Source organism: Chrysoperla carnea, chromosome 2 (genome assembly GCF_905475395.1).
Source record: "Chrysoperla carnea chromosome 2, inChrCarn1.1, whole genome shotgun sequence".
In the NCBI taxonomy this organism is placed as follows: domain Eukaryota; kingdom Metazoa; phylum Arthropoda; class Insecta; order Neuroptera; family Chrysopidae; genus Chrysoperla; species Chrysoperla carnea.
The window spans coordinates 48,986,596-49,006,357 of NC_058338.1; the positions used below are offsets into that span (position 1 = coordinate 48,986,596).

Here is a 19,762-nt window from a genome sequence, read left to right on the forward strand (position 1 = left end):
AATTATTTGATTAACAATATTGGTTCATATTTTGCTACTGCAGTTTTTTGTTTCTAGATTCAAATCTAGAAAATCAGCAAAAAAGTAGAAATACTAGTTTATGTTTATATTATGGAGGGTAGAGATAAAGAGAACTATCTTAAATAGGAGTTAAAGTAAAAAAATGTCCATCTAAAAACAGCAAATAACAGTTACAAAATTGACCAGAATGGTGCTTGTGTAGCAGGAGGTGTTTGATGTGAAATTCTCTATCCTTTCGAACAACTTGTTTAGATCTTTACCTTACTTTTATTACTTTGAGCACTTCTTTTAAAACTTACACTTTTGCTACAGCAGCGCCACCCTTATTTGCTACTTTTCGATGGACACTTTTTATATACAGAGATGGTACTCCTTATCTCTACCCTCCATATTAATAACGCATTCACTAAAAAATGTATTTTACTTTTTAGGATATAAAATTAATAAAAAATTTTCTTTCCTTTAGAGGTAGGATTTTTTCTTCGCATTGATTGAAGAAAAAGTGATGGTCTATTCAATAAAACATACATAAGAAACACTAACGAATTGATAACCCTTCGTTTTTCAAAGTCAATTAAAATGTTTCAGTAAAAAATTTCTAAAATTTTCCCCAAAATCAAAATGCAGCAATGGATAACAAAAATGTCAATAAAAAAGTGTTCTCCAAATCTTTTAAATGATACGGTATTTCATCATCATAGCATTATTCAATAAAACTTGAACCACCACGCCGGTTATCAAACACAGCTTCTGGATAACCATCACGTAATTTTGATAATGATGTAACCGCTGCATATCCTGCTGTTTTACCATATTTAAAAACAACGCCAATACTACGTAGACGTTTTGCAGTATTATTGTTGAAAAAACTGCGTTCATTATCAATACATTCGTATGAATAAATGACTTCATTACGTGAATAATTCAGTTTTGGCATAATTCGGCATGCAGCCACCGAGTCTTTTAACGAACGATTTAAAATAAAATAATTAAAACATGTATTAACTATTGCACTTAAAATATGTGAACCTCCTGCAGAACCAATTTGAAACACAGGTTCTCCCGTTGAATCATCTACCATAATCACTGGTGAAATTGTTGAGCTTGTCACTTTATTTGGACCAGCAATATTTTTTAATGGTTTACCATTACGTCGCCAATTTGGATTACTAAAATCTCTTAAATGACTATTATAACAAAATCCCATAGTTTCCGAAAATATTCCAGAACCAAATAGACTACCTATAGAACTTGATGCAGTTATTGCACTTTTACCAATTTTTATGACAATATTTGTTGTACCCCTAGATGGAGATGTTTGTAATTTTGGTAATGTTACATCACCAAATTTTGTAGGTATTGTATTCTGTAATTTAAAACCAGCCTGCACTATACCTTCTGCTAAAGATTGAGAAGCTCCATTAATGATTTTATTAATTTCATTCTCGGATATTTCTCGTAAATGCGGTTTTAACGTGTAAGTGTATTTTAAAATTTTTAATAAATAAACGATTTTCTCATCGACAGTAGCTTTTGATGGAATCACTTTACGCAAACGCTCGATTATTTTCAATGCAAACAATATAGCTTGTCCACTACCTGGGGCCTTTGTTGAGTATACTGTATATTTTTCGAACCGTGTAACGGCTGGTTGAATAATTCCTACTTTATAATTTTCTATATCTCTTGAGGTGATAGTTGATTTTACACTACGTAAATCTTGAAGGAGTAATTTATGTAAATGTCCGTTTGCACGATACATCGATGATGATGGCCCATCTGACTTTATTTGAGTTAACGTATCACAATACTTAGGAATTGTTAATTTATTTATCTGAACTTGTGTACGGTTATTACTTCTTACAATAAGTTCTATCATCGCTTTCGTAGGTTTCGACATATAATAACCATTTTGACATAAATTTAAAACTGGTTGAATAATTTCTGGCCATTGTAAAAGATTATTATGTTTGTCAATATTATAAACTGCTTCATAACCGGCTAAAACACTTGGTATTGCTATACTATTCCCACCAATTTTGGTTGATGATTTGGTAAATTTACTCGAACCTGGTGACTTTTCACGGGAATCAATGAAAATAGAGTTTGGGTGATTATTTTCAAAATTATAATAAACAGCTTGAAAACCACCGCCAATTCCTGAATCCATTGGATGAACCAAGCCTTCACAAAGCGAAGCGGCAATGAACACTTCACGTACGTTACCACCCTTTTCAATTAATTCTCTAGCAATTTGGGTACAATATGGATTGTTGGTCACAACAATATTATCACCTTGTTTGTTCTCATTATCAAGTTGTTCATTTAGCTGATTCTGTTGAGAGAAATAATTTGGGTATTTTTTATGATCATACGGAAGGTGGACTGATGTACTTTGCTTCCCAAGAATAGCAGTAGGTTCAATATTATCATTTCCATTTGATTCAATTCTTATATTTTTATTTTCTGTTTCAGAATTTCGATTTTGATGTTGCCATGTTTGTCCATTTGGCACTTGTCCAGTTGTAAAACCTTTACTTTGATTTTGGCCAATACCAGAATTGTGATCACAATTTTGATTTGTTTGTCCAGTCGCTATTTCATTGTTTTGACTGTGGTCCGATTTAGTATTTTGATTCTGCTGCATATAGTAAGGATTTGGATATTTCGAAAAATTGTATGAAAGTTGGGCTGATGTGCTTTGGCTGCCTAAAACTACATAAGGCTCAATATTGTCCTCCGTACTTGACACAATTTTTGTATTTTGATTTAAATCTGTTTTAGAATTTTGATTCTGATCCTGCCATGCTTGTCCAGCAGAATTTCCTGCATTTTGATTTTGGCTTGATCTGAAAATTTGACTTTGGTTTATTCCTGAATTTTGATTTTGCTTATGAAATGGTTGTCCAGTTAGAACTTTTTCAGCAGTATTTCCTGTATTTCGATTTTGATATGTTCTAAAATTTTGATTTTGTCCTGAAGCATAATTTTGATTCTGTTTATGAAATTTATGTCCAGTTAGAACTTGTCCAGCATTATTTCCTGTATTTTGTTTTTGAACTGGTCTAGAATTTTGACTTTGGTTTATGTCAGAATTTTGATTTTCCTTATAAAATATGTGTTCAGTTAGAACTTGTCCAGCATTATTTCCTGTATTTTGTTTTTGGACTGGTCTAGAATTTTGACTTTGGTTTATGCCAGAATTTTGATTTTGCTTATGAAATGGTTGTCCAGTTAGAACTTGTTCAGCTGTATTTCTATTTGGGTCTGTTCTAGAATTTTGATTTTGTCCTGTAGCATAATTTTGATTCTGCTTATACCATGTTTGTCCAGTGATTTGTATATTTGAAATTTGTCTAGTGTTAACTCCATTATTTTGATTATGAGCTGTTTTATAATTTGAATTTTGGCCCAAACCAGAATTTTGACTTGGCTCGACATGCAATGTTTGTCCGTTTGAAAATTGTCTCCTGTTAATTGCAGTATTTTGATTTTGACGTTGTGTTTGTTGATTTGTTATTTGTTCAACAGTTACTTTACTGTGGTTTATATTTGAATTTTGACTCTGCTTTGTTTGCCTATTTGGAATTTGTTTAGCAATAAATTCAGTACTTTGATTTTGATTGGACCATATTTGTTCGATTGGAATTTGTGTGCCGTTAACTTCATTATTTTGATTTTGACCAGTTCTATAATTTTGGATTTGTCCTGTACTAGAATTTTGGTTCTGCCTATGCCACGTTTGTCCATTTTGAGTTTGTCTACCGCTAATTCCATTTTGGTTTTGGTATGTTTTAGAATTGCGATTTTGGCCTACACCATAAATTGGATTTTGTCTAGACCCTGCTTGTCCATTTGGAACTTTTTTACCGACATTTTGACCTCGGATATTTTGAATCTGCTTATTTTGTATTGGATTACCTTGATTGTACCGATTTGTATTATAATTTTGATTTCCACTTGAAATAACATTTTTATGATATCCATTAATTTTTGCAGTATTTTGTAAATTCGATCTAGACCCACTACAAAGAGGTTTAGTAACGATATCAATTATAGGTGCAACACTGTATTCTATTGCGGTACCTAATTGTCCAAGCTGAGTAAAATATCCATTGTTGTGTTGTGCCGAATAAAAATTTAAATATGACGTTATTATAAAAATACTTAAAACAAATTTTATCATTCTTAGTCCATGAGTCTACACTTATTAAAATTCACAAACTTATTAATATGTTTATAAGTATTTTAAAATTATTTATATACTTATATACGTACACATTAAAACAATTGTAAGGAGAAAAAATCCGTTATGGAAATGGGAAAAAAATTATACTCAATTAAAGTATAAATACTACTTATACACTAAGAAAAAATACTTTTTAATAATATAGTACTGACGCTAGCAGAGATTATGAGCCACTGAAAGAGTTTAGACGAGATATGAATCATTTCCTATGTTTTTAATCCGAAAAATCGATTTTTGATGATTTCAGACTCTAACGCTGAATTAGTTTACGCCCATGAATTTTTTGAGTCATATAAAAAACGTCCTTCATCCAATATACCCAAAAAATTGTATATATAATCTCTGTTAGTTAAGTCAAAAGGATTTTTTTCTAAATAGAGCTGCTTCCGAAATATTATAGCACATCAAAAATATACAAACTTGTTTTTTGTCAATTATAAGCAGTACGAACTTGAGAATTAGATGAAATTACCGAGGCAGCACTTATTGAAAAAATTCACCAAATGTTTTATAAGATTGATAAGTAATTCTCAGGCTTTATTTTACATGCATTGTATATGTCAACGTAATATTGTGCAATTTTCGTCAGATTGTAAATTGGTTACAAAAAACCACTCCAACTAGCGCTAAATAAACACCAACTAACGAAAATCAACTTACTGCGTTATGTTTAGTTGGTAGTGCTAGCACGGGTTGGGGTGGTTTTTGACCTTTTTTGAAATTCAAATTTACAATTTTACTAGTTAGTTTACAATCTGACGGGAATTACAATATTACGCGGAATACTTCAAAAAAACGGAGCGATCCCTATATTTAGCCATCGTACTATGTACATTCATACTATTTTTTTTTTTGTTAATCAAAAAGTTTACAAATATGTTAATTCCAAATAATTTGTTATATTTTTTTATATAAACAAGCAACAGGAAAAAATGTTTTAAAATTAAAAAAGGTTTTCCACAATAATCATGAAAATTATTCCTTTTTATTGTTTGTTAGTCACAATTAATAGGTCATAATGTTACAGTGATTTTATAAATAAATCACGTCATGATTCGATAATTGATTTGGGAATTTGAATAATTTATTATCTAAATATAATGATTAGTGTAGCTTAGTTTTGCACGAATTCGAATAATTTTTTGACTCAATTTGTTTCGCTAGATTATTAAAAGAGTTAATAAAGTAAAGTGTATGAAATGAAATTCCATCATTAGCCTCGCGTGTTTTATGGTGTTACAAAAATACCTTTCGTCCAATCGACCCAAATATGTTATATGTGATAGTACAGACAGTAAACGGTTAACACTATTTTTCGTTTAAAGTAGGTATATTGCCATGCAATCAAGATTTGTAAGGGGGACTGTGAGGGGCTTTTTTATGATGAAAAAAGTTGCTTTCAAATAACTCAAAATATGTCAAAGTACAAAACTAACATAACGATCTACAGATTATTCGAATTATTCGTTTAAGGTAGAGCCTTTGCATTTTAAATAAAAGGAATTAAAAGGTAATTTTCTCTATAATAGTTCCTTCCTAATTGCTGAAATCAACCGTCCCGTCGCTTGTTTGTCTTACATCTCAATAATACCAAATTTTAATTCATTTTATTTACAATACAGTATGTAAGTTTTATGTTTTCGGAGAAAATATGACTAATAAATGCCCTATAATTTATGCTACAATTGCCAAAATATATTATTAAAAAATAACATAAAAGTAAATAAATTAAATTACCTATCCATAATATTTCCAGTTATTAAAGGATTATTATTTAAATGAATCTCTCAATTTGTAAATTTGTTTTAAACCTTTTATTACAATTGAATTTTGTAATAATATACGGTGGTCCTCCCTACTCTTTCGTGTATGGTACATGATTTTTCAATAACATCAGCATTTTAATTAATAATATTTTAGTTGTACTTAAGTTTTTACTTTATAAGAATCTCTGAAATTGTGTTTGTGTGTTTATTGTAAAATGGGCTTAAAAAAATGTGAAATTCTATTCGATATTCAATATAACACGTATTATCCTGGACAAACTATAAAAGGCGTAGTAAATTTAACTTTTGATTCCACAAAAAAAATTCGGGGTAAGTAAATTCGTTTAACTATTAACTACTTAGAAAATTTTTTATGTTTTGTTTAATGTTTTATTATTTGGGGCATATTTATAATTAATTAACCTTGTTTTTAGAAGTGACGTTTTTAAAACTTTCGCTTTTTACATAAACAATACATTAAACAATAAACAGTGGCGTGGCATGCATCAAATTTAAAAAAATTTAAATATGATAAATCTACAGGGTTTTCAAAAAGTATCGCAACTAACTCTTACGGTTGCCAACTAAAAATTTGAGAAAGTTTGGAGATTATCCGAATATGAATATCCGACAAAATATACTGGCTAAGCATATACATAAACTGATCTGTGATGATCTGTGAGTCTATGGAGTATAAACAATTTACTTGAAACAGAGAATATATCGGTAAAAGATATAGTCTCTGCTTGAAACATGAAGAATATCTGATACTTTTACTAAACTGAAAATATCTGTAAATGGAACCGCATAAACCTTTCAGAATTTTATAATTTTCAAATTCATTGTTTAATAATTGCAATAAATTGCAACGTAAAATTGGAATGTGAACCATACAGCCCTATATTTATTCCAATAATAATGTTAACTCTTTCTTTGCCCCCTTCAAAGCCCACCTTCTGTATGGCTTAGCCTATTTTTCAAATTCTACAAATCTTGAGGGCGGTTTGATCGATTAAAAAAATTTTCCAAATTATTTGCTGTATTTATTCATACTGACTGTGCACGCTGATGAAAAAAAGAGAATCTACAAATTATTTGTACTTGCGTCGGGGTTTCAGTTTTGTAATGTACACGTCGTACCCTTTTATTTGATAACTCACTTGGGTATACTTGAAATTATTAGAGTGACCATCTCAACATTCACTTTCCAGATCACCTTGTGCTCCTTGGGGTTAAAAATTTATAAAAACAATCAATGAAGCGGTTTGTATCAGGGTTCGAGGATATATATCAGTGGATATATATCATGATATATATCCGATATATATCAAATGATTATTTATGATACATATCAATACAAAAAAGATTTAAAAATTGTATATTAGAATTAAGTAATTTTTGACGTTTTTTACTGTATTTCTAGTCCCCAAATGTAAATGGCGTTCGGGTAGAGTTAAAACATATTCCCTAACATGTTCTAATCCATAAATGGCAACACTTCTTCTGCCGGCATTAATGGCGTCAGTCGTGTTAGAAAAATTTCGTTACGAAAGAGTATTTTTTTTATGTTTATTCTATTATTTTTTACAAAGAAAGTAATTGACAAATGATTTTACTTCTATAAATGTAAATATCAAACTTTATATATATAGGATATATATCATAAATATCCGATATTTTGATATTTATAATAAATATCGGATATTTTCGAACCCTGGTTTGTATATCGTGTTAATATTTGAGGTAAAACGATACCCATACTTTTTGAGTTTTTAAAACATACATAAACCAACTTAACATTTTTATATACTGGTTGTTTAATTTACTTCTTTCGCATAGTACATCTCCTACGAATATGAGAGAGTACATGTGTATACATTAAGCAGTGTAGATAAGAAAGTGTTATAGGTGTTATATGAAAGAAGTGTATGCTTTCATGCATGTGTTATAGCTTCGGTTCGCTTAAAGCTGTATGATGGTTCTACTGCATCTGTGTGCCTGTACCGACTCAAGAAAGTGGGGAAGCTACATACAACACGTGCAAGAAAACATAACTATAACCTATAACACCTATTTCTTATACACACTGCTTAATGTATACATATATATGTACTCTGTCATACGTATTGAAGCTCATTATGAACAATTAAAAAAAAAAAAAAAACTAAATTTAAAATTGCCACTGCCTATTTGATTGCATTATTAGTCCGAAAAACTATTTAACTTGAATATGTATTTAGTTCCGAAATAACTGGGGAATGGGATGCCGAACTGTAGCGATTCTTCAAACAACCACTCATCTACAAAAATTTCTGCAGGTGGAAATAACATGTTTGAAGGTTTCATCGTCCTCCATATGGACCCTATAAGTGGGAATATTAGAAATCTTCATGTTATGAAAGTGGTAGTAACATCTTGCTATGAGAATGACAGACTCCCATGTGGAAATATACTAATCTTTTCTGGCTACTTTATTTATGAGCCTTAACTTGTAAACGGTTAGTATTTTTGTTCATTCTGTATATGTAACGCGCATCCATTTGTTTTAAACCAACGAATATAGCAACTTTTTTCAATTTTTTCATATGTTTCATCACTAATAGCCAACAAGAGTACTTACCCACTGTGCATCTTCAATAAAAGTTGATTTTTGCGAATTATTTTTAACATTTTGAATTAACATCCTATAAGAAATATAGGATAATCCACCCGCACTCTTTATCCCCGAAAATACTACGCCTAAAATTTTGCTAAAAATTCTGGGAGTATAGAGTCTTACTAGTTTACAGGAAAATCAAAGTGAAAAGTTGAATTCTGTCTTTGAGAGTTAATTTTAGATGTTCATTGTTTTGAAAAGGGTAAAAATTTTTACATATAAGTTTATCAAGTTTGAAAACAAAATACACAAAAATATTAAAAAAATAAATGTTCGTATAAGAATTAAGTTAAATTTTCTATTACGAAAATCTTCTATCAAGAACATACGACCAATGATCATATACAAACAACAATAGACAACATAAATGCATGATGATGATTCATGGCGTTACTCCGCATGCGACTCCAACTCGCACTAGATCCTTCTTTTTCTATGTTAACGCTCTGAAAAGCTCTGAATGAAAATTATTTAATTTATTACTCTTATTTTCAGCAATTTTGATAAAATTTAAAGGGGAAGCGAAAACAAAATGGACAGAACGTAGAAGAAGAAGAAATCGTCGCAGAAGGCGTCGGCATTTAAGCGGCACCGAGGAATATTTCAAAATTGAATATTATTTGTTAGGGTCAAGAACAGGTATAATTGCATTATTTTTAATCGGAATATATCTCATTATACCATAGATTCCTTTTATGTTGGTTGCCGGATTCAGCCGCAGGCTTTTAAAATTGTTCATTCGAAACATTTTTATTTAATAATATGCCAATAAAATCTGCTCAATCAATGCCATAACTATACCTAATCTATCTAACGAAACTCAAAAAGTAGTTGTGTCACATTGTATTTTTATATCGTATATATGTACAATATTGTACATATATGGTTTATTTATGGCTGACTACAAGTACAACCAGCTATTTTTAACCCTTTATAAGGCAGAAAAATATGTAAATAAATTTTCTTGTTTTATTTTTTTATGTGCTAAAAATACTACTTATTACCCCAATATAAACTTATAAAGGGGGAAACACACGTGAATTTATATACACGTCGAATTAAAAAAACAAGTGAAAACAAACAATTGATTGAGTTAATTGTTAAAGTACCATATATACCATATATATAGACAGTGTCGATTAGGCAATAGTTTATTATTTTATGCCATGTCAGTAAAAAAAGAAAGCCACTCTTACACACAAATTAATAAGAGTATCTTTCTACTCACTTCCTCAGTGGATATAATATATGCTAAAAGAAACACATACATAATAAATGTAACGTATAAATTTAAAATATATACATTACGTGTATACATAATATATGTTTCTAACCTAATTTGCATTTTTTACATTTAAACTTTCATTCCATCTCTAACGGTTTACAAGATAGATCCTTTTTCATTTGATTGAATGAGCAAAAATATTATATTATTGTGTTGACAGACGGACAACAGGAAATAGGCTAATTAGGTTTTACGAACACCTATACCAAAATTATTTTCGTAATATCAATTTTTTGAGCGTTACAAACTTGTTACTAAACTTAGTATACCTTGATATATTTCATATTATACATGGTAAAAAAAATCGAAAATTAAAGCATGTAAACTCTGCATCACAAAAAGTGCACGTATTTTATAGCTATATCACTTAGAATGGTAAAACACGTGTACATTTTGTGAGGCGGAGTATACTTTATCAGCTAAACTGTCACTACTAACAAATAATAAAAGCCATTGTTATCTGGCTTAGGTGATATATTATTAACGTTTTTCGGTCATTGAGGAAACCGATAAGTTTGTTTTACTTAAACTTTACCCTTCGTAGGGTGCTTTAGCGCTTTCGAACAAAAGTCGATAGAATGAGTTGTAGCATTTTTTTTTGTATATTTCCTCAGAGAAATCCGCATACCTTTTTCTCCTGCCATGGCTCCGATACTACAGATAAATTTTACATTATTATTAGGTGATAAAATCGAATTATCAACTGGAACACATTCGTATCCATTTTCTTGTGAATTACCTACAACATTGCCATCCTCATTTGAAGGATTACATGGCCATATACGTTATACAGCAAAGGTAACTTTGGATAGACCTTGGAAGTTTGATCAAGAATACAAAACTGCATTTACCGTTGTTTCAACAGTGGACCTAAATTTAAATTCGCTTGTCAAGGTATTGATTATTTTTCTTCACTATTTATTTTGAGCTTATGATATCTAATAGACTTGATTCTTTTAGACTCCAGTTGATAAATCATTTGAAAAAACTTTTGGATGTAGTTGGTTTGGTTGGTGTTGCGCTACTGGATCTTTCAAATTGACGGGATCATTACCATATACTGGTTATGTTTCTGGCCAAGAAATTCCCCTATCAATAAATTATATAAATAATTCTAGCGTGGAAATTCAAAGTATTAAGATCGAATTAAAAAAGGTTTGTATAGATATTATTCCTTTTAACCTGGTGATAAAAAAGAATAACAATAATACTCTTGCTTTAAAATAAATATGAAATTCACCAAAACACTTGTCCCAATAAGTATTGCTCCCGTTGTTCAAGTCCTTTTTAAAAAAATCTTAAATATCTACTATGTTTCTTAATAAATTGTTAATAATCATAATCAAAGAGGTGATAGGGTACGATGCCCGAAAACGGTCCCCTTCGAAGCTACAGAAGTTTGAATATCGTGTCAAATTTCTGCCAAGTCCATTGAGTGTGCGAACAAATTTTGCACTATCTCTAACAGTTTTTCTCACGTCTCTTACTCAGTTCTCTTAAAAAGTCAAAGATAGAACAAAACTTTAAATATCAAAAGATTTCTCATAAAATTAAAAAAACGATTTTTGCCCGAAACATTTTTTCGAAATTAGAGCGAATTTGACAGAGTGTGCAACCTACTGACGCCTGTAGCCTCGAAAAGGAAGACGATTTTCGGGCATATGTGCTTTATAACAATATAATCGCTTCGGCGCATTATTCCCTTGATTATTGGCAATTTGTTGGGACACGTGTGTGTAAATCCAAATCTAAAAGCGAAAGATACCACAATATAAAACAAACTCTTGTAATGTTTATACCTGTTGGTAATTTTCATTTGAGATTAATGGCAAACGAAGGGTAAGCCTTTATCATTATTAAATACTTTTTTCAAAATATGTTTCAGACAATATCATTCCATTCTCAGCATCCAAGACGCACGAAAAAACTTGACGAAACAGTTTGGGAACGTATAATTGAATCGATAGACGGACACCAATCCAATACAATTAACCAGCCAATTGTAATTCCAGCCTTGCCACCATCAAATTTAGATCATTGTTCCATAATTGATTTAGATTATGAAATTAAGGTAATATTCAAAACAAGTAATCTTTTTGGAAACATGACATTAATTGATATAATCAAAAAACAGATTCAAGTCAAATTTACGGGAGCTCATATTAGTGCGTGTATTAAAATTCCAATAGTATTAGGAACAATTCCGTTAACAGCACAAATAACCATGAATTCAATGATCAATAAAGGTAGTTCGATAGATAACACACCACATTATGCAAGACCGGGAATTGGATTTGTGGCTAATTCTACAGAACCATCGGCAGCAGGGCCGTCAAATTCTAACTCTACTTTTGATCCAGATGCTCCACCTCCTCCGTATCACTCATTATATCCAAATATGCGTACGTATTACATTTTAAAATTCAAGCACGTAGCCAAAAATGGAGTTAAGGAATGTTTTACCTTCTGGAACTTTTAGTTTTTCGAATTTCTACTAAATTTTATGAAATAAAATTTAGTAGAAATTACATTTACGGCTACAGGCTTGAAATAGAGATTTTATATTGAGGAAAATAAAAGCTAAATATCCACATTATAATTGTTTTAGCGTTACCTACGTACACTGAAAGTGAATTTAAAGTTGAATCCATCCAAGATGAAAACGACGATAATGAACATACACAAATGGGTTTTACAAATTTTGCACCAAGATACCCAGTCTATAATTTTATGTTACCATCAAATGTAAAACAATAATGAATTTTATGGACCAAAGATTTCATTTAATAACAGTTAATAATTAGTAATAATAGGTTTTAATAGTCCTATAAGTGAAGCATAGAACATCCATGAACATTCGCTATCGACAAAAGGTTCTTGGCCTGGGTCTTAATCTGTAGCTCTTTTCGCATTTCTTTCTAACCGACTATTCACCTCCAGATGGTATTTGGTACTTCCCTGAGCTTGGATCTATGCGGATTCTACTTCAATGACTGGCAAGCGTCCCTATTTTTAAAGCTAATTTTTTACCAACGAGTATTTCACCTATTGCCTTCTAGAACTATTCCATAAAAACACCTGTGTCCATCATACCCCAAGGATGATACTCAGACATATGCTCATTATTTTTAGCTATTGTTCAGATATTTATTCGAAAAATTCACAGTTTTGTGACTGTACTTGATCGAAACATTACACCGTTTCTCTGTTATTCCCGAAGCGCATTTCTTTTAAGTGTTTCTTTTATACATTGAATGCGACAGATCTTTGGTAAATCATTTAGGTGATTTTACCAAGGCTAATATTTTGAGGAACAAATATATCTCGGGTAAAGTAAGCATTCTTGTTTTGTCTTGGAATTAAGTGGGATGCTTCCAGAGAGCAGATCATAATATTGAATCTGTTATGTGAAAGCGTTACACATGTTATACATATCTTTGATATAATTTCTGTACCCACACCTTTAACGAAATTCAAACAATTTTCTGGAGAACCAAACTCTAACCTATCCTAAAATTTCTCTTAGAAAAATTTTATTGATTTAGTCTGGTTGGAGATTTGTATATACCGGAGGACTGTACCTTTTGAGAATATGCTTTTGCAATCACGGTATGTGGATTCCGGTTGCCTCCTTCGTTACGAAATCTGTAGAGATCGTTGCCTCTTAAATTGACTTGTGCAAATATTTATTGAATTTATAGTGACTGGTTGGAAAGCCAATAAGTATCCTCACTTGGTTTTTCATAGCTATTAACTATTTATTTTATTTTGTTTGTTCATCTAACATTCATTCCAATTCAAATTATTTAAGCTTAAGCAAAATGAAACTTTTAATTTTCACATCAACGTGTAACTAGACTATATCTTTTTGTATAACTTTTGTAATATTAAATAAAAAGTAATATATTTTTAAATACAACTGTAAGTAATACTCACTCTATCATCAGTAATTCTTCTGAACATTATTCTGCAACTTCCGCAAAAGAGAATTTAAAAATAAAATAAGAAACAATGAGATACGATCTACAAATAAGTAATTGTACGGATAAGATTTATGTTTAATCTTAAAACAGCGATCGACTTCTCATGGGCGCATTCTAAGTGGGAAAGAGAAGGAGAATAAACTGTTTTTTATATATGTTCAAAAAAATCAGTACTTAAGCTTTTGAGATACAGGCTCAGAAACTCCAAGATTCAATTTTTGATATTTGCAACCACAAGCTCATTTCGTAAGGGGATACATACAAAATTTTATTTTTCAAGTGGCACATTTTCAGTAAAACTTAAAATAAAAATTTAATTTTATTCTTAGATATAAGGTATAAGTTGTGTTTCTATTTATTTTTAAAATTTTACTCTAGGTGGGCTATGGAACAGATACTAATGAATTTAACTGTAAAATCTACGAGCCAAACATAATTTCATAGAATTAATTGAGAAAAATGCAACCCGTCACTTATCGTTGTTTCTTTATAACACTTCAAGGGAAGACATTGCGATCGATATGTTGACCCAACCCTACCTTAGCCAATAGCTGGCTGAGGTACAATCGCTAAGGGGTACTCCAATGTACTTTAAGGTGTGAATCATGGTAGGTATGTATGTATACATTGTGGTCCCGTATCCTGAATCACATATTGACGAAATATAAATTTTGTTTTTATCGATATAGCTATTTATTAAATACTGAATTGATTGAATTTAAATACGATTTTGAGACTATGGATTAGACGTGGTAGGCTAGAATGAGGTATAGCCTGGAAATCTAGTTTGAGACTCTTTTTGATGATCAGCGTATTCTGGCAATAACATGGTAATTGTTGGCTGGCTTCTATCTAATCTATGTCTGTGGTTTATCGGTGTATTCTAGTAACTTCACAAAGTCCCACAGATAATAAGCCGTATCGATGAGAACATAGAGATTGTGCAAATTTTTACAATTTTGAAGCGTTGTTCTAATAAAAGTGCAAGTCTATTTAGAGTCAAATGTCAACATGCTGTGAACAAAATAAAAAATGTTTTTTTTATGATAATCAACTTTCTATAATTTAAAGTGTCACTCTATCTTTTACCTTTTAGGATATAAATTGAACCCGACAACAAAACCCCCCTAACCCTTCCCGTAAATCCGACACTGATCATGGCGATTATATATTTTTAATTGTTTTAAAAGCCTATCAAGTATCAAAAATTTAACTGCGGTTGAAATACAATAATTGTAACCACATAAATTATGCACAATTATCATATTTTACATAGCTGTATTTTTAAAATTTTGTGATTAATTAATTACCCAATATCGTATACTGTTTAATATGTGACGTAAATCTATTTAAAGCTATAGTCAATTGCTTTTTCTTAAAAACGATGAAATTACACTTGCCAGAAACCATTATTTTAAAAAAATCGATAACTGAATACATTTTAGTTTAGATTAGATTATTTTAGAGGTATAATCACTATACTTAAATGAATCTCTCAATTATAAATATTTCAGTTCTACTTAGTTTTTTATTTTATTTCAATTTCTGACATTGTGTTTATATACATAAAATGGGCTTAAGAAATTGTGAAATAATGTTTGACAATCCTTACAACACGTATTATTCTGGACAAACTATTAAAGGTGTAGTCAATGTTTCATTTGATTCTACAAAAAAAATTCGCGGTAAGTAAAAATTAGTGCCTTAAAAATTGTCACTTTTTTATTAAATATTTTTCCTAAAACACTACTTGGGGTAATCATATTATTTGGGGTTTATAATGTAAGACAGATAAGTGTGCGATTTTGAAAACACTTTAAAACAAAATCCATCAGTTTTATTCAAGAAAATTAACTAAAAGAGTTCAAACAAGTGAAAACAAACAATTGATTGAGTTAATTGTTGAAATACCATGCATATAGACAGTATTGATTACTCTATCACATACATACATGTCACACCTACATAACTGATATCCCCATATAATACATACTATACAATTTACGCCAAATTTGCGCCTTCATGGGTAAACAGTGATGTTTACGAAAAAATGTTTCAAACAAAAGTTGGTTATTTTTTTTAAGGAATATTTTTTATATTTAAACTTTTGTTCTATGTCTAACGGTTTACAAGACCCAATTGACCTATGCTGCTCATTTACGAACGTTTTTGAGTTATCGTGTTGACAGACAACAAGATGGACTAATTAGGTGATTTTATAAACACCTATACCAAAATTTTGTTCATAGCATCAATATTTTTAAGCGTTACAAACTTGGGACTAAACTTAGTATACCTTGCATATTATATATATATATATATATATATATATATATATATATATATATATATATATATATATATATATATATATATATATGTGCATGGTATAAAAATAAATAGAACAAGACGTTAGGTAGTTTAGAATAGGACTACGATTATCCTCTGAATTTTTGTAAAAATACGTAAAGCTCATTTTTCGCCTTTTGAAAGGCAATTACTTCTTTAAAAAATGGTTTGAGACGGTTTTTGTTCTCATATATAATACGTTATTATTGAACATTTCATGCATATAAGTTTCTCTTTTCAGCTAATACTCTATTCATGATTAATTCATAAGGAAATACTTTTAAGTTTTTGACTATTTTTAGAGCTGTAATTTCGAAACGAATAGTGAGGGTTTCACTCACTTGAAATTTTGATTAGAATAACAATATCGTCCCGTATCCAGAGTTTTAAAAAAACTTTAACCAAAAGTCAAATCCAATGTTAAATGTGCGAGGTCCTTCAATACTGTTCTCTTTGACTTTATAGGTATTTCCATAAAACTAAAGGGCGAAGCAAAAACAAAATGGACAGAACGTCAACAAAAACAACAGTTTGGCCACACTGCAGGATCGAATAATCATCATTCAGGACAGAATAATTACGAGTATATAAACGTAGATTTCACTGGCAGCGAAGAATATTTCAAATTCCAATACTATTTATTGGGTGCAAAAAAAGGTACATTGTTTTTAATAAAGGAAAATAATAGATAAATTACATTAAGGGATAAATTACGTCTGCAACATAACACACAAAAAATATAATTTTACACATCTAGGATATTACACAAATATATGTTAGAATTATTCAAAATAAAAATATGATTTTTTCTCCTCGATTTTGCCTCAGGCGACAATAAACACGAGACATTCTTTACTTAGTGTGTATACTATTTTTCTGCTCGACAGAGCCGGAAATCGAAACTTCGTTTAGCATGGCGGGAAGAAAGTTGATACTTTCCGCCCGGAGAGGCGGGAGGAAATCATATTTTCGTGCAGAAAGTGTCAACTTTCGCCCGGCTGTGAAAAACGGAGTTGCCGCTTTCTGCCTCTGTCGGGGAGAAAAATAGCGTAAGATGGAATCAAAATGAAGACGATATAGATTGGTATCTACTAATAATCTTAACATTGTTAGGTGATAAACTCGAAATACCACCTGGAAAATATTCATATCCTTTTTCGTGTAAATTACCTGAATCATTGCCATCATCTTTTGAAGGAAAATATGGCCATATACGTTATACAGCTAAGGTAACATTGGATAGACCTTGGAAGTTTGATCAAGAATATAAAACTGCATTTACCGTTATTTCAACTGTAGACTTAAATTTAAATCCTCAAGTCAAGGTTTGGATTGTTTTATTTTTTTAATTTTTTATTAAAATTATGTGATTGATTTTGTTTTTTTAGATTCCAATTGATGTTTCAGTTGATAAAACCTTTGGGTGCAGTTGTTTTGGATGGTGTTGCGATACTGGTTCTATGGTAATAACCGGATCGTTACCATATACGGGTTTTGTTTCGGGCCAAGAAATTCCATTATCGCTAAAATTTGATAATGATTCCAACGTGGAACTTCAAAGTATTAACATAGAATTAAAAAAGGTTTGTTAGGGGATTTGTCCCTTTTAGAATTATTGATATAGTCGCATCAATGAATATTTTTACTCAAGTCTTCAGTAAGAGCTCCGATTTTGATGACTTAATTTTTTTATGTTATTTAAAATCTGAATTCTCCCTTCAGAGTGAAATAATCTGAGGGTGAAATCACAATCTCTAATGATTGAAATGAATAAGGATTCATGTTTTTGGGGGATGGAATTCGAAAAATTATTTCTTAAATCGTACACGCGTGATCATATGTAATTTTGAGACATTTTTACTATCAAAATAAAGGTTTGAACAAAAATTCAGTTTATTCCGTTAAATTCCGAATTGACCACTTATTTTGAACAAGATGATCGGGTTATATAAGAAACAAAAATTTGGATACCTTATCGATCAATTAAGAGAGTAATTATTAATTAAATATACACTAAATAACATAACCATTCTCATAGCTGATTATGGTTATTTCGTGTATTTTTAATTAATTAATTACTCTCTTTATTTGTCGGTAAAATTCCCAAATTTTCGTTTTATATAATATGTTTCGTTAACTATAACATACTAAAAATACGGAATTTATTTTTTTCTATTACTGGCTAGTCAACATCCTTAAGCATGAAATTATAAATTTTAGAACATATTATTCCATTCCCAATATCCATCCAGAGAAACAAAGAAATTCGACGAAATAGTTTGGAGACGGATAATTAAACCAAATGACGGCCTACATTCGAATACAATTTGCCAACCAATTATGATTCCAGCCTTACCACCATCAAATTTGTATCATTGTTCAATAATTGGTTTAAACTATACAATTAAGGTAAGTTTTAAACAAATGTGTGTAATTTTTTTGAAAAGAATTTAATTGATATTATCCGATAACAGATTCAAGTAAAATTTATGGGATCTCACACCGGTAAAACTATTAAAATTCCAATAGTATTAGGGACTATTCCGTTAACTTCACAAATTACCATGGATGCAGTAAATAGTAAAGACAGTTCTATTGATAATCGACAGCAACAAGGAGCTCCAGCAATTGGATTTATTGTTACATCCACAGAACCAACGGCCCCACCAGGACCAGCAAGCTCCGATACAAATTTTGATTCAAATACTTCCCCTCCTCCATATCATTTATTATATCCGAACATGCGTACGTATTACATCTTACAAATTAAAGCAAGTAGAAAAAAGGGGTTAAAATAGTTTTAACCGTAAAGTTTCAAATGAAACGAAATAAAAAGTAAAGTCAGTTGACTCCTTTTATCAAAATAAAATATACTTGAAAAATTTTAACGTTTAGATTGAATACGACAATAAATTTGTTTTAGCGGTACCTACGTATACTGAAAGTGAATTCAAAGCTGAAACAATCCAGGATGAAAATGACGACAATGAACACACACAATTTGGTTTTTCATATTTTGCACCCAGATATCCTGTTTACAATTTTGCATTACCATCAAATGTAAACCAAAGGTTTTGATTTAACAACTGCATCCTAGTTGTACGTTATCGTGGAAAATAATAAACCATAAAAAACGTATACACAATTTTTTGCAAAGACTAATAGAAAAATCCGTGGAATTTGGATAGGTATACACTAACTATTCATGAGCCCATCATTCGAAGAGCCATAAAGAAAATTCTCAAACTGTTTCAATTTTGGAGAAGAAATTCTTTAGAAATGTAAATACAAATTACACAATTGAATAATATAATTTATAGAATTAAAAAAATTAAATTCTGATTTCATTTTGGACCATGTTTTATATTATTACCAGAAGTCCAGAAATATCCCTTCACTCTACTTAACAACTTCATTTTCAGTGAGTTTGAGTCCGTAAAAGAGCAACATAAG

At 30.4% G+C, this 19,762-nt stretch overlaps 3 protein-coding genes across 4 annotated transcripts; 2 read left to right on the forward strand and 1 right to left on the reverse strand.

Moving 5' to 3' along the window:
- Window positions 1–688: 688 nt before the first annotated feature.
- Window positions 689–4,297, reverse strand: LOC123294125. Its single transcript, XM_044875215.1, has one exon. It carries the CDS (start codon window positions 4,205–4,207, stop codon window positions 725–727), a length of 3,483 nt encoding a protein of 1,160 aa, XP_044731150.1. The 5' UTR covers window positions 4,208–4,297; the 3' UTR covers window positions 689–724.
- A 1,103-nt stretch (window positions 4,298–5,400) lies between these two features.
- On the forward strand, window positions 5,401–13,042 carry LOC123291626 (arrestin domain-containing protein 17-like). Of its 2 annotated transcripts, XM_044871976.1 has the most exons (8): window positions 5,401–5,594; window positions 6,191–6,366; window positions 9,188–9,331; window positions 10,660–10,871; window positions 10,938–11,132; window positions 11,863–12,048; window positions 12,112–12,379; window positions 12,586–13,042. In XM_044871976.1, the coding sequence occupies exons 2-8, from the start codon at window positions 6,252–6,254 to the stop codon at window positions 12,732–12,734; spliced, it is 1,269 nt and encodes a 422-aa protein (XP_044727911.1). In that variant the 5' UTR covers window positions 5,401–5,594; window positions 6,191–6,251; the 3' UTR covers window positions 12,735–13,042. The 2 variants fall into 2 exon arrangements, with proteins under 2 accessions (XP_044727911.1, XP_044727912.1); XM_044871977.1 differs by lacking the exon at window positions 5,401–5,594 and having other exon boundaries at window positions 6,180–6,366.
- A 2,418-nt stretch (window positions 13,043–15,460) lies between these two features.
- On the forward strand, window positions 15,461–19,594 carry LOC123293199 (arrestin domain-containing protein 17-like). Its single transcript, XM_044873935.1, has 7 exons — window positions 15,461–15,645; window positions 16,775–16,966; window positions 17,423–17,634; window positions 17,698–17,892; window positions 18,530–18,718; window positions 18,784–19,054; window positions 19,233–19,594. Exons 1-7 carry the CDS (start codon window positions 15,531–15,533, stop codon window positions 19,385–19,387), a joined length of 1,329 nt encoding a protein of 442 aa, XP_044729870.1. The 5' UTR covers window positions 15,461–15,530; the 3' UTR covers window positions 19,388–19,594.
- The last annotated feature ends 168 nt before the right edge of the window (window positions 19,595–19,762 follow it).